At 36.5% G+C, this 27,401-nt stretch overlaps 2 protein-coding genes and 1 long non-coding RNA gene across 3 annotated transcripts in view; 1 reads left to right on the top strand and 2 right to left on the bottom strand.

The window, feature by feature from the left end:
- Positions 1-15,945, bottom strand: part of LOC113465650 — a 32,836-nt gene extending 16,891 nt beyond the window's left edge. The window contains exon 1 of the mRNA XM_026820333.1: positions 15,788-15,945. The gene's annotated coding sequence lies outside the window, so the exon portion shown is untranslated. The remainder of the gene's footprint in view (positions 1-15,787) is intronic.
- LOC103504894 lies at positions 7,039-8,709 on the top strand. Its single transcript, XR_541146.3, has 3 exons — positions 7,039-7,062; positions 7,602-7,679; positions 8,032-8,709. It is a non-coding gene; the product is annotated as an uncharacterized LOC103504894 (long non-coding RNA).
- Positions 12,084-27,401, bottom strand: part of LOC113465652 (myelin regulatory factor-like) — a 19,926-nt gene continuing 4,608 nt past the window's right edge. The window contains exons 2-9 of the mRNA XM_026820342.1: positions 24,964-25,403; positions 21,780-21,807; positions 20,863-20,956; positions 19,738-19,916; positions 15,306-15,345; positions 13,054-13,218; positions 12,523-12,723; positions 12,084-12,182 (exon numbers count right to left, since the gene is read on the bottom strand). Coding sequence (XP_026676143.1) covers positions 12,084-12,182; positions 12,523-12,723; positions 13,054-13,218; positions 15,306-15,345; positions 19,738-19,916; positions 20,863-20,956; positions 21,780-21,807; positions 24,964-25,403 — 1,246 coding nt within the window. The remainder of the gene's footprint in view (positions 12,183-12,522; positions 12,724-13,053; positions 13,219-15,305; positions 15,346-19,737; positions 19,917-20,862; positions 20,957-21,779; positions 21,808-24,963; positions 25,404-27,401) is intronic.

Raw genomic sequence — 27,401 nt, 5'->3', positions numbered from 1 at the left:
AAAATTCCGTTGTCCCTAGAGATGGACTAAATTTAAATGAGGTTTGAGGAGATACAAAAATTACATTTTTAAAAAAGAAGAAGAAGAAAAAAACTGTGTGAATGGTGGGGTGTTGCTGGCACGTCTAGAGTTAAGTCATCAAACCGCCTTGCATCTCGAATTACTCATATCGGAGTTTTTATCTAATATTTTTTGCATTTCCGGAGGCAGGGTGTCAGACATTTGGTCTTCTTGCCTTTAGTTATTGATAGGCGTAAATATCTGAGTTTTTCCATTCTAGATTTGTTACAAGTCTCAGCTACTTCAATATCGTTGTAAATTCATGTACCTACCTACACGTAAAGTTTCAATCATTTTGGAGGCGTAAAAAAAGTATTCGAACACGAAATTTGTGTTATCGAAATGTACGTGTATCTTTGATAAATACTTTGCCGATTGAATTGGACCGATTCAGTCGGCTGCAAGTTTCTCTTTTTGGGACAACTTCAAGAATTAAAGGTCACAAGGAAGTTATAGGATCAAAATCTACTCATCAATTAAGTGAATTAACAAAAATGAGGACTGCGTAACGTTTGATTCGCGGTGATATTAAAGATCATTAGGATGATTCTGAGTGTATCATTGAGTCTTCAACTCCTCAGGGACTTTAGTCTTATTCGGGCAGTATAAATAAGCAATATGATTACTATTCTGCAGCTATTCATTATGTTTATCACATTATTCAGGAAAAGAAAAACTTTAAATTAGGACACCAAAATTCCAAACATCCTCTGATGAAGAATATTAGGGATACCTACAAGGTGAAAGTTTGCTGTTGTCCCCATCATGTACGTGCTTTGTGTTTTTATCCAGGTTGACAACATCAGGATCAGGAATTTGGGAAGGACACTTTTAACAAAACTTTGAACAGTTTTAGCGAAATTCTTGGATTGTTTCGACTCCAGTTTTGATTCCAGATAACACGAAATCAAAGTTTGGATAGATTTGGGGGATAGGTGGGAAGCCAAATTCAATTACGGTTTTCGCGCTGCAAGGATAAGGCTTATGAACTTAGCACAAGTGATACCTACAACTGAAAAATAATGAATCAAAGTACCTCAATAAAATTTTGAAAGAAGGAATTAACATCCTAGTCAAATGAAGAAAAAATCTTTGTATTTCCATAATTTTATTGGGTACTTGACATGGTACCCCCTTTACAAAGTTAAATAGCCAATATTTTCTGTCAAAGGCAACTGAAACTACGCAGCATGTAAAAGATCTTCTGCAAAAGTTTGCAACTTTTGAAATATTTTCCCTCTTCGATCCACGCTTTGCAGTGATGAGAACGAGATAACCAGAAAGTTCATGGCATGCATACATTAATAATTACATTCAATTTTATTATTCCTTCACGACTGGGATTAATTGTTTATTTTAATCACACATTAATACGATATTATCGAGATAAAGGTACTCGTAAAATGCAGTTATGAATATAATCTTTCTGTTGGAAATGTAATGAATTACTTCTTTGTACTATTGCCGAACTGTGGAAGAATGTCATAACTTTAGTGTTAAATTGTTAATCACAACATTACCTCTGACACGATATCTACCTGTTGGAAATGTAATGAATTACTTCTTTGTACTATTGCCGAACTGTGGAAGAATGTCATAACTTTAGTGTTAAATTGTTAATCACAAAATTACCTCTGACACGATATCTATCTCCTTCTACCACATCAAAACTATCTGAAACACCAAATCGCACTACCTATATCTCGCCTTTAACCCTCCACCTAGACAGCGACTTTACTTTCGAAATGGCGCTACAGTATCTCAAGTGCCTAATGAATGAACCTGATGCTTTATTAACTGAGTTATAAAAGATCCTAATATGGCACGTAATTGAGAACAACATGCCAGTTAAGTCTGCAGTGCCAATGACTAATGTCTCTCTTGTTGACACTTGAGATTGATGGCCTCAGAAACCATAAAAATAGATTAATTATAAACAGGGGGTATCAGAATCACGTCATTTCAAACTGGTCTAGAGTTCTAGAGAACTTTATAATTCTCAAAGTTTGCCTAACGTATCTGTCCTTTAGGATCTCTAGAAAGATTTGTTTTGATTTAGAAACAGTTTCTTTACAAAGGTTTCTTTGAGACATTCTTAACAGACTTGTCGATCTAGAACTCCAAAGTTAACATAAAAAATAATGATAAAAAAAAGCTCAGCCCTAAAAGGAATTCAGCTAAAAACGTTGGATCAGAAATAATGGCCAGCATGTCATTTTTCGCGTAGCGAAGCACGGGTTTCAGAGGACAAAGAGTCATGTGTCGCTCACTATCTACCACTCTATAACTACTATTTCTTAGTACACCCTGTCTATTTCCTATTCCATCTCATCCTAATGGTCTATGCGAAATCATTATAGACATAAATAAATACTTCAGGACAATCATTGTCAATACTAATGAAATCTGTGCAAGACGTGTAGGCGCTATTATGGCTCCTCTCTGTCTATCTGGTTGTCTTGGCTCAATTTTTGCTACCTACACATTTTCGTTGTCTCGACGGACTACAGATTCTGTAAAAGTGCTATGTTGCAAGTTTGTGCTGTCAGGCTGTCTTTCGTCGAGGAAAGGCTGTGGTTTACCTACAATATTTTTGTCCGTTATGTGAAGACCTAGGTACATGTTTTTATTGTAGGAACAACCTTGCAGCCTTGGCTCAGAAAACCTAATCTATTCGGTGTATTATATTCAAAACAAACAACATATTACTATTTAACAGCTATCACTTTTCATTATACAGTGTAGGTTTTCTTGCTTAACATATTCTAATAAGAAGATCTTGTATAGCCAGTTTAGTCCGAAGGTACTTGGTCACCTAATAACCCTGTAAGGCTATCTATAAATCATAATACGATACATATGTGTACAAGTTTGGATCTTCTTTACTTTACATAATGATAATTCTTTAATTAAATTTTGACTTTTCTTTCTTGATTTGTTATTTTTTGGACTTTGAACTTCAGTTTTACAAAAACATAAGGGATAAGTTACATGTGGTTGTTTTGAGGAAAAGTTTTAATCCAAAAGCGCATTCCTATAGAAACATCAAGACGAGAGCATAGATAGCCCGGTGGTAATGCCGGTGGAATGAATGAGAGAAATTTAGATATTCATATGTTGAAAGTTATTTCCCATATGTAATATTATGTACCTTAATAAAGTGATTACGCATTAGAATAATAATAATAAGAATAATAATAATGTACTTATTGATTACTTTCTTTATAACAAAAATCTTTTCTTGTTCCACTAAGTACATTTAGGTAGTACTTTTCGGGCACAACTTTTAGAAAATCTGTAGTCTGTCATATACGTGTTTTAACCTACCTTGGTGATGATTGTAGGGTTTGAGGCGTTCGTCTGGTAAACAGGAGGGTGTGGGTTCTATCCCAGCCTTATGTAGAAGAATAGATTAATATCAGTTCAGTTGTTAAGACATGATAAAAGTGCATAGGTAACATAAATTTTGTTGATTTAGTCAATCCTTCGTACCAGATATATAACTGCTCGAGTAACCATGGTTTTATGAATAGAGCTTTTCAAAATGAGGACAAATAATTTGTACTAGTCACTTTGAACACTCGTAACCCACCAAATCGGGAGAGAATAGTGACTTGTGGTATTGCTCAACTTTATTCCAAGTGCGAAAGAAACAATGTTTTGGTGTTATAATGGTCACACCTGCAAGATCCATAGAGCTTTCTTTTGGACCTAACATGAAATTGGTTTATGAAATTAGCCAACAAAACCACAAAGCCACAATAAGAACTAGGTTGTTTGGTTTATGAGTCAAATTTTGAGACTAGGCCAATTAGGTTTAAAAAAAATGCTGTTCTTTCAAGTATCCTTGAGTATACGATATAGCTTGTATACCTAAAATTGCAACCATAGGTATGTGTATGAACAACATACAAGTCTTGGGAAAACATAGAAAACTTCAAGATAGAGCTTTCTTTTGGACCTAACATGAAATTGGTTTATGAAATTAGCCAACAAAACCACAAAGCCACAATAAGAACTAGGTTGTTTGATTTATGAGTCAAATTTTGAGACTAGGCCAATTAGGTTTAAAAAAATGCTGTTCTTTCAAGTATCCTTGAGTATACGATATAGCTTGTATAGTTGTATACCTAAAATTGCAACCATAGGTATGTGTATGAACAACATACAAGTCTTGGGAAAACTTAGAAAACTTCAAGTAGATTATTAGATTAAAAATAAAAGTAGGTGTTTATTTTTAATTTAAGTTTGGATCTTCTTTACTTTACATAATGATAATTCTTTAATTAAATTTTGACTTTTCTTTCTTGATTTGTTATTTTTTGGACTTTGCACTTCAGTTTTACAAAAATATAAGGGATAAGTTACATGTGGTTGTTTCGAGGAAAAGTTTTAATCCAAAAGCGCATTCCTATAGAAACATTTTAAGACGAGAGCATAGATAGCCCAGTGGTAATGCGCTCACTTGCCATGCAGAAGATACCGGGTTCGATTCCCACCATCGACAAAAATTTGTACTCGTATTTCACTTACAACTATGTAGACACGTACAATATAGGTACTTACCATAGGTGTATCTCTATCTTATTTATACCTACATAGGTATACCTGTGAAAAATATACCTACGTAGGCATACCTGCATTATATCACTCAAGTGCTTGCTTGAAAATTTTCTCCATGATTACGAATTCAGCCCCCCCTTCAATCCCAACTCAAAATCTCTCGTGTCAGTTAAGAATTTTCCTGTTGAACAAAATATGAAAAGAGTCATTTCACACAATAACACACATCATGACAATACGTCATTTCAGCACGAATATGGAAGATACACATTGCAATTCAAATGTTTTATCAAATCATCAACATTGAAAACAGTTCTTGTATTTTCTCTTTATTACTTAGGCACCAAAATTTATCTTTCTTACTTATCCACCTAATATTAGGTAGGTGCTAGGTGCTATCCTGTTTCAGGCAGATTTCATACAAAAGATTTGTCAAAATTTCCCAATTAATAATAATAACAATAGTGCTTATTTATACTGCTCGCATAGGACTGAAAAGTCCCTTTACTCCAGCAGTAGGCTACTACTATTATTGTGGTCAAATTCTCAAATTATGTTCTCATAGGACTGAAAAGTCCCTTTACTCCAGCAGTAGGCTACTACTATTATTGTGGTCAAATTCTCAAATTATATTGAGGATTCCATACCTCGGCTGGGATTGAACCCACGCCCTCCTGTTTACCAGGCGAGCGCCTTGACCACTACACCACCGAGGTAGGTGGTGTATCTACCTGCCTATGATAAAGGATATTGCCTTTATAACCGGCTTTTATAAACTGCTGTCCGAAAATAAACATGAGATTTATTTTTCAGTCATGAAAATTCTATCAAAATGAGGACAAATAATTTGTACTAGTCACTTTGAACACTCGTAACCCACCAAATCGGGAGAGAATAGTGACTTGTGGTATTGCTTAACTTTATTCCAAGTGCGAAAAAAAACAATGTTTTGGTGTTATAATGGTCACACCTGCAAGATCTCAAGTTTTGATGATCTTAACGACCCTATTGTTTTGGATATGTTGACATCCCAGCGGGCGTGCAGATAAAACATAACTTTTATGTTCTGAGTAGGATTCTGTCTATTTTAGACTCAAAAACATTGACTTTGCTTTATGCAATTGAAAAACTGCACAAATGGTGATGTGCAAAATTTTGCACAAGAGTAGGAAGACGTTGCTTTTGTTGTAGTTTTTACACAGAAGGCTATATCTTTAGTTTGAAGTTTTACACAAAAGGTGAAGAAGAAATGACATTTTGGTCAAGGATTTAGGTACCTACCTACTTACTCCAACTCAACTGAACATTTGACAAAAATATTAAGAGGGAACAGTATAATGCGGAAGTAGCCTACGAAATCCGAGATTGTTTACCACAATAAAACATTAAATACCAGCAAAAAGTACGAAATCTCCCAAGAGAATAAAGGAAGATATTACCCAGGAACCTCAAGACATTAGGGAAAACATTGTGAAGGTGGGAAGATATCCATAAGAAGGAGAAAAGCCTTCTCAGTTAAAAATAGAAAGCTCATTTAGGTCAAGAGAATCAATTATGCAGTAAACTTTAACAGTTGAAATAAGTTTATTCTTTTACACGTGCTGCACTTAATTGTATTATACCTGCAATTGAAAAACTGCACAAATGGTGATGTGCAAAATTTTGCACAAGAGTAGGAAGACGTTGCTTTTGTTGTAGTTTTTACACAGAAAGCTATATCTTTAGTTTGAAGTTTTACACAAAAGGTGAAGAAGAAATGACATTTTGGTCAAGGATTTAGGTACCTACTTACTCCAATTCAACTGACCATTTGACAAAAATATTAAGAGGGAACAGTATAATGCGGAAGAAGCCTACGAAATCCAAGATTGTTTACCACAATAAAACATTAAATACCAGCAAAAAGTACGAAATCTCCCAAGAGAATAAAGGAAGATATTACCCTGGAACCTCAAGACATTAGGGAAAATATTGTGAAGGTGGGAAGATATCCATAAGAAGGAGAAAAGCCTTCTCAGTTAAAAATAGAAAGCTCATTTAGGTCAAGAGAATCAATTATGCAGTAAACTTTAACAGTTGAAATAAGTTTATTCTTTTACACGTGCTGCACTTGATTGTATTATAATACTTTTAACGCAAGCTTGTAAATTATCTCAAGGTGGTTTTGGCACATCCACTAATTCTCACACTTTTGCAACTACTAATAGGTGGAAAATCGAACGAAACGTTTGATTAGACGTGACTTTTAGGACTTAATAAAAACAATAAATAATAATTAATACCGGTTATTAATGATACTGGTATTGCCTTGAGTCAAAATGCAACTTAGGTGGGCCTTATGAATATTCATATGATGCTATTGCATTGAAAATTTCTATACCTTGTGAATAATTTGTTTACCTTGGGCTTTTGCTTTCATTTGGACAGAATTGTGGAGCTGTAAGTAATATGTTAATTATTCTTTAAAATACTAGTAAGTACAAAGGACTAGGTATTTTTTTTTTCTTTTTTTCAATTTTAATTCTATTAAACAATTTCGAATGGGCTGAGAGCCAAAAAGATAAACTTCTTAATATCGACACCAAAAAAGTCAAGTCAATAATATCAAAACGTCATCATGGTTCAGTATTTCACAAGCTTGCAAATTATCAAGTTAGTTTTGGCACATCCGCTAATTCTGACACTCTTGGCACTTGGGAAATTGGACGAAACGGTGATTAAACGGGACTTTTCAGCCCTGTCCGGATCATCTAAACGATAAACTTCTTAATATCGACACCAAAAAAGTCAAGTCAATAATATCAAAACGTCATCATGGTTCAGTATTTCACAAGCTTGCAAATTCTGACACTCTTGGCACTTGGAAAATTGGACGAAACGGTGATTAAACGGGACTTTTCAGCCCTGTCCGGATCATCTAAATAATTTATAGTCCTATTCTAATAAGTAGGTATCTCATTTGTTTCTCGATTTTTCAGTTTAATCTAAGGAAGAAATTCATTGCATTCACAAGATCTGAGTCAAAACAGAAGCGATCATTTGGATTCAAGCAAAAGGTACGTCAGAAAGACAGCTAATTTGAAGAGGTAGGTATTTTAGAAAATGATTCGTAAAACTATTTTTAACTTAGATCTTAAATAAAAACAATAGGTAGGTTACAGGTAAAAAAAAACCTACATTTATTATTATCCCTTGTTCAAACTTACCTACATGGACCTCGAACCTACCCAGGCTACAATTTACAAGCATACGTGTAAGGCACATTGCATAATTATAATAATTTCACGGCTCTCATACAATCACTTTCCTCATTGATCGTTTGTTTCACCTTTTCATTTGATCTTGTCATCATATTCATATGGTGTGATATTTTCTTTAATATATTTTTCCCTCTTATTTTTGTTCCAGATAATGAATTCGGCCGAAGATCATTGGTGGAGCACGATGTAAAATAGCAAGAAAAAGTCAACCATCATATCTCTGATGTATCAATAAATTATTATCAAGTACAACATCTATGTATCCATTCAAATTTGACATCATAACAAATACGAGTACAATGGGGTGTTCGAATAAATGGGACAGAAACAAAAATATGGGAATAAGGTGTTTTAACTAAATTAAATTCTTCTCTTATTTCATGTTTCCTCCTTCTGAAGTAAGATTTGTTCGTAGGAATTTGAGTTTTGAAATAATATTTCAGAGACCAGTGATTTGGTCCTTGAAAAGGCTCAAATTCAGAGCTACGAGAAAATACTAGCCCAAGTGTATCCCAGTATCCTTGAGTGAGTACAATCTTAAATCCTCACTCAAGTGCACCCTTGAGTGATTAATTTTATTATAATGTTAAATTCTCACTTTAGTAGGAACTTGAGTGAGTGTACACTTGAATACCCCTAGCCCTATCAATACTAAGTAACAACAAATGAAAATATATTAATTAAATCTTGTTTTGACTAAGTTGTAGATACAACTTCCAATATATTTGAAATGGTTTCATTGTTCCTTATTCGATCAAATCTTGAATGTCAGAATTAGGTCTAGGAGTGCGTTCTGGGTTGGCATACCTTGTATTTTATATTATAGATCACACGTAGAATCAAGTGATCAATTACGGCTCCTTCTGCTTTGGCCGTATCTCCGGATATATTACCGCTGTTTTCTTCAATCGTGTTCGTGGCCGGAGTGATTCTCGTTTTCTCCAACAGGAGACTGTCGGGAAGCGAAGAGTAGCCGTTGTTTGGGTTGAGTAGATTGTGAGAGTTGTCTTTAGCGAGCTTGTCCAGGGAGGTTTCGAAGTTGTCGTTCCCTTTGACGTGAGAGACGAGGTCCCCGTGACAGCAATAGATCTGAAATTTACGAATGGTTTGTTTGGATTAGATTTGATCGAAATGTTTTGTATAATATATACACTGATGTGCTTGGGCCGAAAATTGGTCTTGCGCAATGATGCAATGCCGTGCTCCTAGATTTGTAGCCAGCGGCAATAGTTCGGATGAGTGACCATCTAGGCATGCTGCTGGATTTTCTCGGCCCCAGACTGGGTGAGGTTAATTTGGTGCTTTGTCACCGTAAAATCTCCATCATCAGAGACCTATCATTCCTGAGTTTATGACTCCTTAGTAAGGAGGCCCTTAGCTGGCAATCCTTAGTAAGGCGTCCTTACTTACCTGGCAATCCGAGAAAGTGTCCGGATATTGGGGTGAAATGGAATTGCATGTCTGCGGCCTTCCCAGCGGGGTCAAAGGTTTGGCTGAAATTTCTTCGGTCAGCTCAAATTTGTCCTCCATTGTCTCTTTATTGACGGGGAACAGTACGTACCCTGATTTTGATTTACTGCAAAAGAGAATCGTTAGCACATAGATTAGAGAACTTTGAAGTGGGGGTGATTGTATGCTTCAGCATACGCAAAAAGCTATGAATGATTATGGGCTTACTCATCAATATCTATAGTACCATCATGAAAGAGGTCTTGACTGAAAGTGCAATCTCCGAATTGAAAAGATGAATAGTGATTTCCACACCTATACATAGAGGATCGTTCCCATTTGTCGTGAGTTTCATCCGGTTTTTCCCCCGAAAGTCCTGTAGGCAACGTACTTTAAATGAGAGTGTTCCCACTTACACAATTTTTGTCCGAACGACAAGTGGGGACGGACCTTAACACCACTTACCTGTAATGTTTGACGAACTTGGTATCGGCATGGGTAGATCTCGGATAGGGAGACCGTGTTGCCAAGTTTCCTCTTGCTCTCGACGTCTTGTTTTTCCCCTCGTACGCGTACGGACTGTACGGGCTGTTATTATGGTACAGATATTCCCGCAGGGGGGTGGTTTTGTACGAATCTCTCAAGGTGGCTGTCTCGAAATTACCGTACGGGTTTCGGAACTCTAAGAAGTAAAGCGCGGACATGGCTATCACACTGTAAAGAGAGCAAACAAAGTAGATTGAATTAAAATAAAACGAAAAAATCGAAAAGAATCTTATTGATTCCGGGTCCTATAACTCCTCTGCAATTTGTGGATTTTGTCATCTGAAAGAGTTAAAAGGGGCAATTCTTGTACGTTGGAAAGAGAAGATAAGTAAAATACAGAGTGCTGATGCACAGATAAGCCGTATTCTAACTGTTTCGAAACGCGGTTTCGAAACCGAGAATACGGATCCGGTTTCATGAAACCGCTGAGTTAAAGTTTCGGAACTTGAATAAAGGAAAGAGAAAAGAGAAAGACAGAAGCGCAAGCGCACTACAAATTATTTCGATACCTACTGAACTGAAACTGAAACCTCCCTGCTTACTGCTTAGTCTGCTTCGTTACGTAACGGACCCGAAGGTTTCAAGGTTTCAGGTTTCGGTTTCAGTTTCGGAACTCAGATCCGAAACCTCAGAGCGTTTCGAAACCTGGGATCCGGAGCCCTGAAAAGTTTCATTTTTCCCATCACTACCGTATTCGATTATGTGACTTTTTTATAGTCAACATGGCTGAACCAATCAGCTTTGTGGAGCAAGAAGTGTGGACATGGTGTGCACGTCCAAAGCGGAATCTCATTGGTTCAGCCATGTTGACTATAAAAAAAAGTTCACATAATCGAACACGGCTATACTTATAGACTTGATATGGAAGCATTCTTATATAGGTATCATATCGTTGTATTACTCACCAGAAAGCCAGGACCAGAATTAGAAGACAGACTAATATTTGATAGAATTTATTTGTACACACGGGCAGATCTGAGTCGTCCGAACATATTGCTTTCTTTTTGAAATCCGAGCTGTGCTTTTTGACTTTCACTGAAAGAAAAGAAGAGTTAAATATTGAAAAAAAAAAAAAAAACGGAACAGTGCTTAGATTTTACATTACAAACTTTTCAGGTAGTTAAATACAGTGAAACCGAGTATCAGAGAAGAGGATCTTGTAGAGAAATGCTGAGGAAGAATGAAGCGGTAGGTCGCGGGTTCGATTTTCGACCGGGGCGAACAGTATCCTAAATAAAAAAAGTTAGTTCTCGGAACGGCCGTCTTTCTCATATCCTGACCTCGTTCTCTCTTCGATTTAGGGAAGACTTCGACCTTAAGACAAACCAAATTGGCAAAAAAGAAAAGAAAACTTACTCAGGTTGTACTCTGCAGGTGAATTAGTCAGGTCGACACTGTACACACTATTCGCTCGAATATCGGTCAGTTCCTTCTGAATGATTTCCAACTCCTCGATCCTGTTTTCGAGATTCTGCGTCACTTTGCACAGTTCCTTGACAGCGCCCACACTTTCCATGAAGATTCTATCCTGGAATTTTGGAAAACGCCAAAGACGACCATGGTTAGACTTGGGATAAAAGATCCCTCCCCTTACAGTATTATCTTTCGCCTACCTTCTTCGACCCAAGTTGATGTTTTTACACCGACTTAGTCAGACTTTGAAAAAGTAAATCATATCAATTGGCCTTACTCGGCGCAGCTTAACAAAAAATTAAGGAAAAAATTCATAGAAACATTTAAATTATTCTATTCTTATTCACAAACAGATTATTCTATTCTATAGGTACTTACTGAAGAATAAATAGAATTGATGGGAATTCTGAACCGTAGCGAAGTCGCTCTGAAGCTACTGATTTCAACTTTGAAAGTTCCAGGCTGAGTAGCTTTCTCCTCCTCCCGTGCAATTTTGGAGCTTAGGAAGAACATCTCCCCGTTCCAAGAGCAGGGAGTGCTGTTAGCCTGAACTGGCATTGTACATTGCTCTATCTTCTGAGCACGCGAAGATGTGGAAAACCTTAAAAGACAGACAGGAATAAATGAAAATATTTGTTAAAACATCAATTTTTTACTGAAACTGAAAGCCTCTTCATTAATTTGGCATGCGTGTAAGAGTGGTTGTTTGAACTTAATCTTATCTCTGACTCAACTATTTCATGTCGCTGCTGGTATTCATACCCTCAGTCGCTGGTCGCCTTGGTATTCAATCTAACTAGCCAGACCGAAGTGAAGTGCAAACTCTGGCGTGTAGTGGAACTGTACCACGTTCAACTGTTGCACGTTGCGAAGTTGCTCCTTGGTGTTGCACTAGAAAAGTTTGAGGGGATTAGAGTAAAGATACGCGTCATATTATCCAGATAACGAATGGATTACGTAAAGGGAAAACGGATAACGAGATGACAAAAGCTATGAATTTGGCCATAAATATCAAATCAATTATTCGTGAATTGGTTCTGGTAAAGCCTACAGTCTTTTCGAAAGGTCTGTGGGTATTACAACATTTCTAATTTCCGCCTACCTATATGACGTAGCTACCTCGCCAGACTGAAAGCATTCAAAAATCTTAGAGACGAATGGCTGGTGATCCGGTTTGTTCAGCCAATGTGATAACTAGTGGGTCAAATTTCAACCCTCCAAAAAAACATACCTTGGTAATATGCTGCTTGGCGCGTATATCAGATGGCTGTATAATATGCCCGGTAAGCTTGACGTTACCATGGACCACCAACGCCTCATCGGGTCTTTCCGTATTGATTCCGACTCGGCCCGAATGAAATACAGACTCTGGTGAAGATCCCCGCTGCCAGCATAACTCTACGTCCGACTCAAATTGACCTGGGTTCGACGCCTGGAATGGAATGAAGTAAATTCCCATTATTGACCGAAAGGGAAGTGTAAGTTTTAACACGATGATTTTGTTCGGTACACGTTATAACTATTGAAAGTTTAGTTCAACTTTGTTTTAAGTTTAGTATACTAAAACTTGACTTGGCGTTCGTTCTCTAACAAACATTTCTCTTGTAAATCCTTTTTTACGTAATACTGAGACATCAATCAAGATGATATACTGAGATATCAATCAAGATAATACTCAAGTATTTAAGAAATGCAAATAGAGAGGTCTTACTTTACAATTTACTTATTTTAATTATTTAAGAAGGCATTCAATGTTACTTACCCGAACAATGATTCTCTCCGAAGCGTGTGACACGATAGGGTAGTGATTGCTATCGCTACAATGGGCGTGGAGTCCCACGACCAAATAGAAGTACCTCTGATCGGGATTCGGCTTGCCCTTCTTCCTCATGTTATTGGACGTTGTCTCACTGAAATGCAGTCGGCCCTGATTCACTTTGTTTAGAGTGAAGGCGTGTTGAATGATTGTTGTATGAATATTTTGCTCACCAACATGGGACCGAGACCTGAGTCTATATTTTCCAAGTTTTTCTATTTCAGTTAAAACATTTCTTAACATTATTTGAACTAAAATAGAAAATCTATTTGACAAATTAACTACTCTCTATATTATCTTTAAACTTTAATAAGCAAAATCTTGTATATGTATCTGCTGTGGCTCCAAGCCTTAATTCAAAGTAGTTACGCGCATAATAAGAAGATGGTTTGAGCTGAACCACTGATTTTTCTGAAATCTATAAACTCACACAGGAATTTTAAAAACGGATTACTCAGAAAATTCTTAGAAAAACCTACTTATAATGATGTGAAATTTATCTATTTGAACAATGTCTGAAATTGCCTGAATTTTCTGTTTACTTTGATACATAATTTACGCCACGAGCAAATTGGAGATTCTCAATTCTCCGAAGGGAAAATGTAGGGATTAGAAGTGTTTTTAGACCCTGTATTTGTACTCACTGTAGATTTCTGGAACAGATACACCCTCTATTACCCTTTTATAGTACATTCACAGGTACTAAATGATCGCGTGCTAAATCGTTTAGCACAGGAAGAATATTAATGAAACTTGTGTAAAATATTTTTTGTTTACTTTTTGTAAACCTACACAAATATTGTACTCGGAAAAATATTATTAAGTATAATTACATAATTAAAAATTGCAGTGCTTTTTATCATCTCAATGTTTGCCTTACTAATCTTTCATGCCACAGAAAGAATGGTGAATTCGCAGCAAACTTTTTATCAATGAGAGAAAAAGAAAAGGGTTTCATTCTATAAGCATTTGTAGACTTTCTTTTATTTTTATCATTTTTTTCGTTAAAATAATAATAATAATAATAAAAGAGTCAAGATCCACCTTCGTTTAGTACCAACAATACAGTCGGCCTTAGACTTTGCGCAATGTTTTGCGGTGAAGAGAAGACACTCTCTAAATCGGAGTATAAGTTCCTGTTGCCCTTAAGAGACAATGATGCCACAATTTAAATCAACATTGGAACTCACCTGTCTCTTGTCTCAGAAGAATATTGTTGGATTCTTTTGAAATCTTGCGCTTTTTGGAAGAAGAATGAAGAGGAGTGTAGACCGTGTTGTCTGCACTTGTCGCTGATAAGCCATTGATAGTGATTCCTGGAAATAATAAGAAACATTAAATAACTGGAAGTAATTCTAGGTAATATTAAAGTTAGAAAACCAAGTATGTGTTTATTTGAATTTTAAATTAAAACCAATTTGCCATACGAAGAATAAATAATGGTTCAAATGATTTATTAGGTAGTTTTATGTGTGTCGTGATGTCAATTTCAGCTTACTGTGCACTCCTCGATCCTGTTTTCGAGATTCTGCGTCACTTTGCACAGTTCCTTGACAGCGCCCACACTTTCCATGAAGATTCTATCCTGGAAATTTGGAAAACGCCAAAGACGACCATGGTTAGACTTGGGATAAAAGCTCCCTCCCCTTACAGTATTACCTTTCGCCTACCCTCTTCGACCCAAGTTGATGTTTTTTACACCGACTTAAAGTCAGACTTTGAAAAAGTAAATCATATCATCGAATATTAATGAAACTTGTGTAAAATATTTTTTGTTTACTTTTTGTAAACCTACACAAATATTGTACTCGGAAAAATATTATTAAGTAATTACATAATTAAAAATTGCAGTGCTTTTTATCATCTAAATGTTTGCCTTACTAATCTTTCATGCCACAGAAAGAATGGTGAATTCGCAGCAAACCTTTTATCAATGAGAGAAAAAGAAAAGGGTTTCATTCTATAAACATTTGTAGACTTTCTTTTATTATTATTTTTGTTAAAATAATAATAATAAAAGAGTCAAGATTCACCTTCGTTTAGTACCAACAATACAGTCGGCCTTAGACTTTGCGCAATGTTTTGCGGTGAAGAGAGGACACTGACGAAGAAAAAGTTGCGGAAATAAGACAAGATGGACGCATGGTGTAATCAGTGAGATAAATGAGAGTGGATGGAAATGATTATGGCAGTCGGCCCACAGTGATCTTAGCCGAGTTATCACCACTGAAGTCCACACTGAAAAACAAAGGAATTGTAGTTAAAGGGATTGCAGGGTTGAATGGTAGAGATTGCCTCTGGCAATAATTTCGCCCTTTGTTTGTAATTATTGTATTTTGTACATGATTATAACCAATAAAGAATATAAAGAGTCTTATCATTAAATAACTGCCGGATGTTTTAAGAATGATAGAAAGGAAGAAGGAAACGGGCTGGTCATTAATGAAAATGTTGTTCATATGGTGTGCAAGGACACTGTCCTGAGCTTAATCCATTCTTTTGATCTTGCCGAAGACTCTTTTTGTTTTGGAAAACAACTCAATTTTAAGAAAATGTTCTGATGCGCTACCTACTACTCATGTTTGGACTGAATTTCAAATGTCCTGATGGACTACTCCTGAAAAGTGCCAAAGACTACTCATTAGGTGTCATTAATAAAATAATATCCTACAAGACTTACTTCTCGTATATTTTTCCGAAATCTTGATCTTCTCCTTAAACTCCTCCGTGTCTCTCCTCCTCCGATTTGTCAGCAAATCTTCGGTCGGTTTTCGTTTGACTTCCTTGATCCAATCGTTCTTCACTTCCCCCTGTATGCCCTGTGCTTTGGCTTATATTTCTCCGAAATCTTGATCTTCTCCTTAAACTCCTCCGTGTCTCTCCTCCTCCGATTTGTCAGCAAATCTTCGGTCGGTTTTCGCTTGACCTCCTTGATCCAATCATTCTTTACCTCCCCCTGTATGCCCTGTGCTTTGGCCACATCTATGTATCCATTCAAATTTGACATCATAACAAATACGAGTACAATGGGGTGTTCGAATAAATGGGACAGAAACAAAAATATGGAAATAAGGTGTTTTAACTAAATTGAATTCTTCTTTTATTTCATGTTTCCTCCTTCTGAAGTAAGATTTGTTCGTAGGAATTCGAGTTTTGAAATAATATTTCAGAGACCAGTGATTTGGTCCTTGAAAAGGCTCAAATTCAGAGCTGCGAGAAAATACTAGCCCAAGTGTATCCTTGAGTGAGTACAATCTTAAATCCTCACTCAAGTGCGACCTTGAGTGATTAATTTTATTATAATGTTAAATTCTCACTTTAGTAGGAACTTGAGTGAGTGTACACTTGAATACCCCTAGCCCTATCAATACTAAGTAACAACAAATGAAAATATATGAATTAAATCTTGTTTTGACTAAGTTGTAGATACAACTTCCAATATAATTGAGATGGTTTCATTATTCCTTATTCGATCAAATCTTGAATGTCAGAATTAGGTCTAGGAGTGCGTTCTGGGTTGGCATACCTTGTATTTTATATTATAGAACACACGTAGAATCAAGTGATCAATTACGGCTCCTTTTTAGCGAGCTTGTCCAGGGAGGTTTCGAAGTTGTCGTTCCCTTTGACGTGAGAGACGAGGTCCCCGTGACAGCAATAGATCTGAAATTCATTAAGGGTTTGTTTAGGGTCATTCATTAAGGGTTTGTTAGGGTCAAATTATGAAATGTACTTATGCTTTTTTCATAATATGGGTACGTATTTTGTACAAATACTTTCCACTCCGACATGCGACAGTTCGCACACAAACTATACAAATGGTTTTTTGTTGAATAAACTGGTTATTAAAGATGGAGCGGCGGATTTACTGTCCCCTTGGATCACTGAAGTTAAACCACGTTGCGCGTGGTTAGTATTCGGATGAGTGACCATGTGAACAATCCCGTGTTGCTGGTTTTTCCCGGCCCCCCACTTAGACTGCGTTAGGTTAAGAGTAGGCCGTCATTAGAAACCTATCATTCCTGAGTTTATGACTACTTACGAGTCCTTACTTACCTGGCAATCCGAGAAAGTGTCCGGATATTGGGGTGAAATGGAATTGCATGTCTGTGGCCTTCCCAGCGGGGTCAAAGGTTTGGCTGAAATTTCTTCGGTCAGCTCAAATTTGTCCTCCATAGTCTCTTTATTGACGGGGAACAGCACGTAGCCTGATTTTGATTTACTGCAAAAGAGAATCGTTAGCACATAGATTAGAGAACTTGGAAGTGGGGGTGATTGTATGCTTCAGCATACGCAAAAAGCTATGAATACGAGTAATTATGGGCTTACTCATCAATATCTATAGTACCATCATGAAAGAGGTCTTGACTGAAAGTGCAATCTCAGAATTGAAAAGATGAATAGTGATTTCCACACCTATACATAAAGGATCGTTCCCATTTGTCGTGAGTTTCATCCGGTTTTTCCCCCGAAAGTCCTGTAGGCAACGTAATTTAAATGAGAGTGTTCCCACTTACGCAAGATATATATTTTATTGAAACTGGTAGTGTGCCAAAAATAGTTATCAAGGTTGAAAATGATGCATCTGACTAGAGCTATTGGTATGCTATGAAAAAATGTCTGCAATTGATAAAACAAAGTCAAAATCAAGCAATGATTTCAGAATTCTCATATACAGGGTGTTTAATGCTATGGCCCCATAAAATAATTGTGATTCCAAGAGGACATTAATTATATTTACCTATACTTATGTCATATTCTTTTGTTGGTTACTTTGTCTATACTTAACGAAAAACAATTTAGTCAATAAAGTTCCATAAGCAATAGATCTCTCATATTTACCTGAAAGTGGTTTTTCTTCTGACAAACAAAGGCGTCGTCGGCATTTGAGAAGTTGAATCCTTTATCTGCATCCACTGTATAAATAGGTACTGGCCTGAAAAACAAACAAAAATTTACACAATTGTAAATACTGCAAATGTTGACCACATTTTGGACTTTTTCCTGATTTCAGCGATTGTGCAGAGGTCAATAATCATTAATTTTATCTTTCAGACAGTATCTAAGACTATCATATCCAGAAAAACGAGAAAGGGACGCTTTTAGCTTCACCATTAATAAATTAATAGATAGTGATTGACTATGTACTTATTCTAAGATTACCACCACACAGCGTAATTTAATACTAACGATTCCTCAAAATTATAGCTCCAAAAGTAACTCAAGACTTACAATCCCTTAAGATTATGGTTCCACAACCTAATTCAACACTTACAATTCCTTAAGATTATGGTCCCACAACGTATGCCACATAGTCTGCTGGAACGCCTGAAATCGAATGCACTGAAAGCTCGTGTCCAAATACATGCCACTTTCACTGCCCGAAGCTCCGGGATTTTCTTGATAGCTGAACTCATCATCGTTGCTCGACAGACCTGAAGATTTGAACCCTGAGCTTGATGCTGAAAGGTTGTTGGATTGAGCTTCCGAGGAAACGGATACATCTGTGAACGAAGGCTCCTGTTTGGGAACTGGAAGCAGAATTCAAAATGTCAACATAAATAAGAGAGTAAGAGTAAGCACCTTCCTACATAACACAACATGGTCGTTTACCCGGATAATATCACGATAGAACACCAAAAATAGATTGGATCGAGAATATTAGAATCCATCTCTCAACACTACTTTGCCCGTAAAACCCAAAATATCACTGTGACAGGTTTACGATTTAATTCCAGGAAAGTCCCAACTACAACGATCTAAATCGGCCTTGAAACGAGTGGTTCAATGAACTGTACAACTCGTTTAGAAAATGGTCCGTTATGGGGTCTCTAAACGCCCAATCGGACCCAAAATTCCACTAGAAAATTTCCTTTGTGTGTTTTGAAAAATTTTGCCAAATTTTTATCAAAATCGTAAAACCCCTTCGAGTGTTATGATAAAACAAGTGACTTTTCCAAGTTCAACTCGTTAGTTTTAAATTGTCGAGCGATAGTTTTAAATTGTCGAGCAATAGTTATAAATTGTCGAGCGTAAGTTTTAAATTGTCAAATTAAAACTCTAAACTCACTTCGTTCGAAGAACAACTGTTTTTTCTGTCGATGTACATACGTATTGATTTAATGAGTGTTCATTAATAAACATCAAGTGTCACTTATAAATAGCATAAATGAGTGCGTGTTCATTATTACATTGTAGTTAAAGGGATTGCAGGGTTGAATGGTAGAGATTGCCTCTGGCAATAATTTCGCCCTTTGTTTGTAATTATTGTATTTTGTATATGATTATAACCAATAAAGACTATAAAGAGTCTTATCATTAAATAACTGCCGGATGTTTTATGAATGATAGAAAGGAAGAAAGAAACGGGCTGGTCAAATGAAAATGTTGTTCATATGGTGTGCAAGGACACTGCCCTGAGCTTAATCCATTCTTTTGATCTTGCCGAAGACTCTTTTTGTTTTGGAAAACAAAAGAAAGGCATAAATAATAGAATAGAATATACCTTGTTTGTCCTGCTGGGATAGGACTGAAAAGTCCCTTTACCCCCGCAGTCTAACGCAGTCCAGAGGTCTATTGAAATGTATGTGATGGGGAAGCACGGAAAAATAATGAAAGAAGGAAACTTACAGCACAGGATGGAAAGCTTTTTTACTTCTGTCGCTCTGAGATTGCTCCACCTTGATGGTTTGTGTTAGAGATTCTACTTTCACGCCGTAAAAGTGCAGATGAAAGCTTGTGATCTTTCTCATTCCTTCAGGAGTCTTTACAAACTGGGGATCTCCTTGCAGCTGTGTATGGCAAGTAATCTGGAATATAAGATAGAAAATGGATTTTTATATTAGGTAATAAAATTCAAGTCAATTCAAAAATTTCAAGTGTTTTGTTTCCTTGAAACGAGTGGTTCAATGAACTGTACAACTCGTTTAGAAAATGGTCCGTTATGGGGTCTCTAAACGCCCAATCGGACCCAAAATCCCACTAGAAAATTTCCTTTGTGTGTTTTGAAAAATTCTGCCAAATTTTATCAAAATCGGAAAACCCCTTCGAGATTTATGATAAAACAAGTGACTTTTCCAAGTTCAACTCGTTAGTTTCAAATTGTCGAGCGATAGTTTTAAATTGTCGAGCAATAGTTTTAACTTGTCGAGCGTAAGTTTTAAATTGTCAAGTTAAAACTCTAAACTCACTTCGTTCGAAGAACAACTGTTTTTTCTGTCGATGTACATATACGTATTGATTTAATGAGTGTTCATTAATAAATATCAAGTGTCACTTATAAATAGCATAAATGAGTGCGTGTTCATTAATATCATCTTGATCTCATGTCTGATGAGGACATACTACGGGTTGGGCATGCTACGACACCGACACACAGAGTTTTTCAACAAGGGGAAAAACCAGGAATAGTAAGAAACGTACTCATCTGATATATATTTTATTGAAACTGGTAGTGTGCCAAAAATAGTTATCAAGGTTGAAAATGATGCATCTGACTAGAGCTATTGGTATGCTATAAAAAAATGTCTTCAATGACTAAAACAAAGTCAAATTCAAGCAACGATTTCAGAATTCTCATATATAGGGTGTTTAATGCTATGGCCCCATAAAATAATGTTGATTCCAAGAGGACATTAATTATTTACCTATACTTATGTCATATTCTTTTGTTAGTTACTTTGTCTATACTTAACGAAAAACAATCCAGTCAATAAAGTTCCATAAGACCATAAGCAATAGATCTCTCATATTTACCTGAAAGTGGTTTTTCTTTTGACAAACAAAGGCGTCGTCGGCATTTGAGAAGTTGAATCCTTTATCTGCATCCACTGTATAAATAGGTACTGGCCTGAGAAACAAACAAAAATTTACATCATTATTCTTTTGGAATTTAGCTTTTGCAATGTTGAACACATTTTGGCTTTTTTCCCCAACTTTCAGCGCTTGTGCAGAGGCGCAGAAATTTCAACTTTGAGATAGTAAGACTGTGATTTCTACAAAAAACGAAAAAGAGACGGTTATGGGGTTACCATGGATTCAAAGATTTAATTGAAAGATTTCCCCCCCTAAAACTGTCCAATATGGAAGGAAAAGTACAAGGATTGCTATTTCCCAAGACCTGTTATGTGATCGTAACATTGAGCTGATTTTATTATAATTAATAAAAAATACGAAACATGACTCTCTATGGGAAATTTTTTAGACGAGTTTAAAATGTGGCACTATGATTCACTTTGTTTAGAGTGAAGGCGTGTTGAATGATTGTTGTATGAATATTTTGCTCACCAACATGGGACCGAGACCTGAGTCTATGTTTTCCAAGTTTTTCTATTTCAGTTAAAACATTTCTTAACATTATTTGAACTGAAATAGAAAATCTATTTGACAAATTAACTACTCTCTATATTATCTTTAAACTTTAATTAGCAAAATCTCGTATATGTATCTGCTGTGGCTCCAAGCCTTAATTCAAAGTAGTTACGCGCATAATAAGAAGATGGTTTAAGCTGAACTACTGATTTTTCTGAAATCTATAAACTCACACAGGAATTTTAAAAACGGATTACTCAGAAAATTCTTAGAAAACCCTACTTATAATGATGTGAAAATTATCTATTTGAACAATGTCTGAAATTGCCTGAATTTTCTGTTTACTTTGATGCATAATTTACGCCACGAGCAAATTGGAGATTCTCAAGTCTCCGAAGGGAAAATGTAGGGATTAGAAGTGTTTTTAGACCCTGTATTTCTACTCACTGTAGATTTCTGGAACAGATATACCCTCTATTACCCTTTTATAGTACATTAACTCTCTTTCTGTTTTGGAAGGAAATAGCTTTGGAATACTCGTGCTAATTTGTGCTCCCAATATGGAGTACATTGTATGGCCACTTCAATAAAGAAAGGTGGTTTGGGGCCCTAACTCCAATGGTTATTTTGTCGTTAAATTCAGATTATGTTTTTCAAACCACAGGTACAAACTAGGCTGTTTCATTTCACAGCCAATAAGGAGAGAGTTGTTTGTTGATTTGAGAGCGTTTTCGAAGGACTCAAAGTCCAGTAACTTTCAACCTCGTTAATCTAGTTGCAATCTTGAATGTTAGTATTCATTCTTATCACTTCTGTGCTGGGGAGAGAGCCAATTTAACCAAACTCCCTACCTCCCTTGCTTCCTCTTTAGCTTTCCATTTTATCAGTCTTGTTCTATCTCTCCCTCCCCTCCCCTATATCAGTCTTGTTTTCTCCCTTTCTCTTCTTCCTCTTTCTCCTTCTGTCAGTCTATATCTCCCTCTCCTCCCCTTATATCAGTATTTTTTTCTTCTTCTCTCCCTCCCTCTCTCTCTCTTCCCCTATTTTTCTCTCCCTCTCTTCCATTTATTCTTTTGTCAGTTGTAACTTGCACTGTTGCTTGACATATAAAAACTACTTACTATTCACAAACTTTCACTATAGAATTATATTGCTCTCTCTCTCTCTCTCTCTCTCTCTCTCACTCTCTCTCTGTCTCTCTGTCTCTCTCACACACACTTTCTTTTCATCCCGCCCTCTTTCTCTTTTTCTTTCTCAATGTGAAGTTTCTCAATTTCTTTCTCAATTCTCACTCTCTGCCTGTGTGTCTGTCCTTATCTCCCTTTTTTTTCTCTCCCTCTCTCGTCCCTTTTCTCTCTCTTCTTCCTCTTAAAACCCTATTGAGATTCATATCGTTTTCTATTCTCTCTTCTTTCTTCTTCTTCATCTTTCTTCTACTAGGTATTCCTTTTAAATATCCTCTCTCTCTCTCTCTCTCGTCCCTATTTCTCTCTCTTCTTCCTCTTAAAACCCTATTGAGATTCATATCGTTTTCTATTCTCTCTTCTTTCTTCTTCTTTATCTTTCTTCTACTAGGTATTCCTTTTAAATATTCTTCTTACCATAAACCATTATTATTATGTAAACATAATTGTACTCCCCCTTTTTTTCTCTCTCTCTCTCTCTCTCTCTCTCTCTCTCTCTCTCTCTCTCTCTCTCTCTCTCTCGTCCCTATTTCTCTCTCTTCTTCCTCTTAAAACCCCATTGAGATTCATATCGTTTTCTATTCTCTCTTCTTTCTCCTTCTTCATCTTTCTTCTACTAGGTGGTATTCCTTTTAAATATTCTTCTTACCATAAACCATTATTATTATGTAATCATAATTGTATGATCGCCTGAAAACTGGTTTAGATATGCAATGTGCGTAGCAACAAACAGCCAGCCTAGTTAGCTTGGTTGGTAGAGCGTCTACCTTGTAAGCGCTAGGCCGCGGGTCCGATTCCCACCCAGGGCGGATCTTATCCTGACCTGCTAATGTTCCTGTCTTCCTTCTCTCTTCAATTTCGGAACAATAAGACCTTGGCACTAAAATCGGATCTTTCTCTCTTTTCATCGTTATCTTTCTCTATCCATTTCCCTCCCTCTAAATCTCCTTCTATTTCACCTCCTTAAATTTTCTCACCCGATTCTGCCCCCTACTGAGGTTTTTTTATCCCTGTTTTATCCCCCTCAGAGAGAGAGAGAGAGAGAGAAAGAAATGTACACCTCCTCGGTTCAAATGACAAAAATATATGTTCCTTTCAAAATAATAACAATAATAATCTCAGGGGAAACAGAGACAGAAAAAAACGTATATCAACGTATGGGAAATATGTAGGTAGGGGAAAAGCGGGGGGGAAACGGAGGAAAGGGATTTTTTCCCTTTCTCCCTTGATTTTTTTCCCTCGGAGGAAAGGGAAAAAAATCCCTTTCCTCCGAGAAACAAGGGGGAGAGAGAGAGAAACAAATATCCAGCGGATGGTGTGTGAGACATGGAGGGAGGAGAACAGGGAAAAAAATCCCTTTCCTCCGAGAAACAAGGGGAAGAGAGAGAGAAACAAATATCCAGCGGATGGTGTGTGAGACATGGAGGGAGAAGGGAATAGGGAGGGGTAAAGAAAGAGAGGAGGGAGAACAAAAGGGAAAGAATGGTGAGAGAGAGATGGGAACTTGGGAACAGAGAGAAAGAAAGCCATAGAGAGAAAGAGAGAGTAAGTTAGAGAGAGTAAAAATTCTATTGAAATTGAGTACATACACATTATCATTTACCCAAAGAGAGAGAGAGAGGGAGAGGGAGAAAGAAAGAAAAGGAGAGAGAGAAAGAAGAAAAGGGAGGGAGAACGAATTGTCAAGTACTTTTTATTGGTAGGTAAGAGAAGTTTTTGTAGGATTTATAATGAATTAATGACTAACTCTACTGTATACTGAAAGAGAGAGAGAGAGAGAGAGAGAGAGAGAGAGGAATAGAGAAAAAAAGGAGAAAGAAAGAGAAGAGAGGGAGTGAGTCTTACTGTGCCAGTAAACCTTTTAGCGCTATCTGTTGAATAAAAGTCCGCAAAAAATTAGACAGTAATAAAAGAAAAATAATTAACTATCATGATAATAATTACAATAATAATAGAAAACCTTGAAACCCAACATTATGACATTCGTGATGACATGAAACGGCTAAGTACTACAGCTTTTAAACTTTCATGTTTATCTGGAAAAACTCATGTTGGGAAAAGAATGCACCAAGATATGTAAAACTCGTGTTCCTTGAAAGTTTATGGATAGTAAATTTTCCATCTGTTGGAAAATTGTAGTTTGAAAAGTTAATATTGAATAATAAAAATGGAGAGGAATATTTCCAAGCTTAAACTTGATACAAGCGAAGCAAAATGCCCTCTTTTTATACATACGAGTGTACCGCAGTCCTTTTTGGAATATAGGAAAAGTCCCTTTCATTTTATATTAAAACGTATAGTAGAACGCAAATAAATTGTTGCTATTCGTTGAAAAGAAAGGCACCTGAAAACAGATACTTACCTAACGGAGACAGAGGTTGCTGGGGAGTCAACAAAGGAGTCAGTATTGACGGGTGTTGCACGAGGATAGTTTCCCCAGAGCTGCTCTGAATATTGAGTGATCCTTTGTAGTCGATGTGATTCAAACTGGCAACCGTGGCCGAGGCGCCAGCAGGGTGAAGGAGTAGCTCCAAGCCTGCGCCATTCTGGTGTTTCTGATGCGGTGAATGACCGCCCGACCCCTCAGGGGAGTAAGGTGGCTCCGACACCGAATCAGGGGGACTCTCGGGGAGGTTGTGAGAGTGTGAGTAGGAGATGACGGTGCTAGGTTGAGACTGGGATGGGACTGAGATGGACTTGGTTAGGTGAGTCGGGATCGGACCGGAGGGAACCCCCTCGAGGGTTTGTCTGCTGTGGCTGGGGTTGGAGTCATTGTGAACGGCTAGCGTGTCAGAGAAATAGCTGAAAAAGAAGAAGTGACATGACAATGAAAACTGATAAAAAACTGACCATCTAAAAATTGACCCGAATACCTTACTTTCCTTCCTATAGGATAAGGAAAGTAAAAAGGAATTCGTGTGACTATTACAGAAATCAAAAAAATCTCGAGTTTTCCCCCGTTTATTCAGATTTCCCATTTAGACGGGTCCCCAATCAGACAGGTTTGACTGTACCTATAGGTATAACTTTGCAACCCTTCTGGGAAAACCTATAGAGTCAAGGATTAATTTTGTAGGTATACCTGTACCTAGGTAAATAGGTACAGGTACAGGCTTACAGAGTGTAAAATGCAGAATTGTAGAGTAGGTATAATGTATGAGGTAGGTATTACCTATGTATTATGTCTTTGTTCTCTTTGCATAATTTCTTTCTCTCTCTCTTCCTCTTTCTCCGTTTTTTTTTTTTTTTTTTTAAGTTGATTTAAAATGAAGTTTTAGGTGTGAGTACGTAATGTATACGTAGGTACATACTTGGGATTTAATAAAATATACATATAGGTAGGTAATAATGGGTACTAAGGAAGTTTATTTTTCAACAATAAAATGTCTTTTTGAATAAGTCCCTTTAAGTAGGTACTTCAAGCTTCAGATAATTTAAGGAATAAAATATAATCCTTTCACTTAAGGCTTACGAGTCATTCGGATATTTTCTTTTCGACCATATTTCACATTCGAACCCTGGATTACGAACCCTAAATTTGACTACTACACTATTAAGTAAAGGTATTTATTGAGTGGGTATTTTAACGAATTTTGAATATTACGTTTACAAATTTATAGGGGGGTCCATTTTACAATAGTTAAGGCTTACGAGTCATTCGGATATTTTCTTTTCGACCATATTTCACATTCGAACCCTGGATTACGAACCCTAAATTTGACTACTACCCTATTAAGTAAAGGTAACTAGGTATTTATTGAGTGGGCATTTTAACGAATTTTTAATATTACGTTTACAAATTTATAGGGGAGTTCATTTTACAATACCTCACTCTCTCTCAAACAATAAGAGCAATTTCACATGAATAAGACAGACACCAATTCTACACTGTTAATAGTTAATACCCTATTCCTACATATGAACATACAAAGTACAGAATACAAAATTCCTCACTCTCTCTCAAACAATAAGAGCAATTTCACATGAATAAGACAGACACCAATTCTACACTGTTAATAGTTAATACCCTATTCCTATCATACATACACATATGAACATACAAAGTACAGAATACAAAGTTTCCTTGACCTTAATCCATAGTAACAAAGAAGAAGAAGGGGGGGTGGGTGTTAATCTCTTTCCCATTTGGCAACAGTGCAAAATGAACACCCATTCAAAATAAAGTGCAATTTCTGTGTTGTATAAAATTGTATATGATCCCTGCTACAAGGCAGGAAAGAGGAAAGCTTCCCATCTTTTGCCCTCTCCCGAAAATAGAGAGTTGTTGATAATATTTGCACTGAAAAAAAAAAGTTAGGCCAACCTTCGGTTCGACCAACACTGCCTACAGTTAAAATTCCTTGTTTTCTAAGCCAATACGACTTGTGAGGGTCCACGATGCATAATATGCATAGCCCTTATACCTACTTAGGAGTTTTAATACACCTACACAAAAAAGGGTAGGTAATTAGCAGAGAAGTTCAGAATTTTTCCTTTTTTCAATTTCTTTCCTTATTTTTCCAAAATATGACACTAAAAAACATGGCAATATGGTACTTATTTTGGGAAAATATGGCATCTATTTTTTCAAAACATGGCAAAATAAGCGATTTTTTTTTTAAGGATTAGAGGCTATTGTTTTACATTTTTCCTTGGAGGGTCAAATAAAATTGAATTTTCAACGTTTTTAAAATAATTTTTCAATGTTTTGACTTCAGATGTGGATTTTTGAGGACTTTTATACACCTTTCATGCTAACTGTTTCCCCAAATGCATAACCACTATTTGTGTACGGTCCCT

Source organism: Diaphorina citri, unplaced genomic scaffold (assembly GCF_000475195.1).
Source record: "Diaphorina citri unplaced genomic scaffold, Diaci psyllid genome assembly version 1.1 scaffold139, whole genome shotgun sequence".
In the NCBI taxonomy this organism is placed as follows: domain Eukaryota; kingdom Metazoa; phylum Arthropoda; class Insecta; order Hemiptera; family Psyllidae; genus Diaphorina; species Diaphorina citri.
Note: the sequence above shows the minus strand (reverse complement) of the source record. Positions and strands in the feature narration are given on the sequence as shown.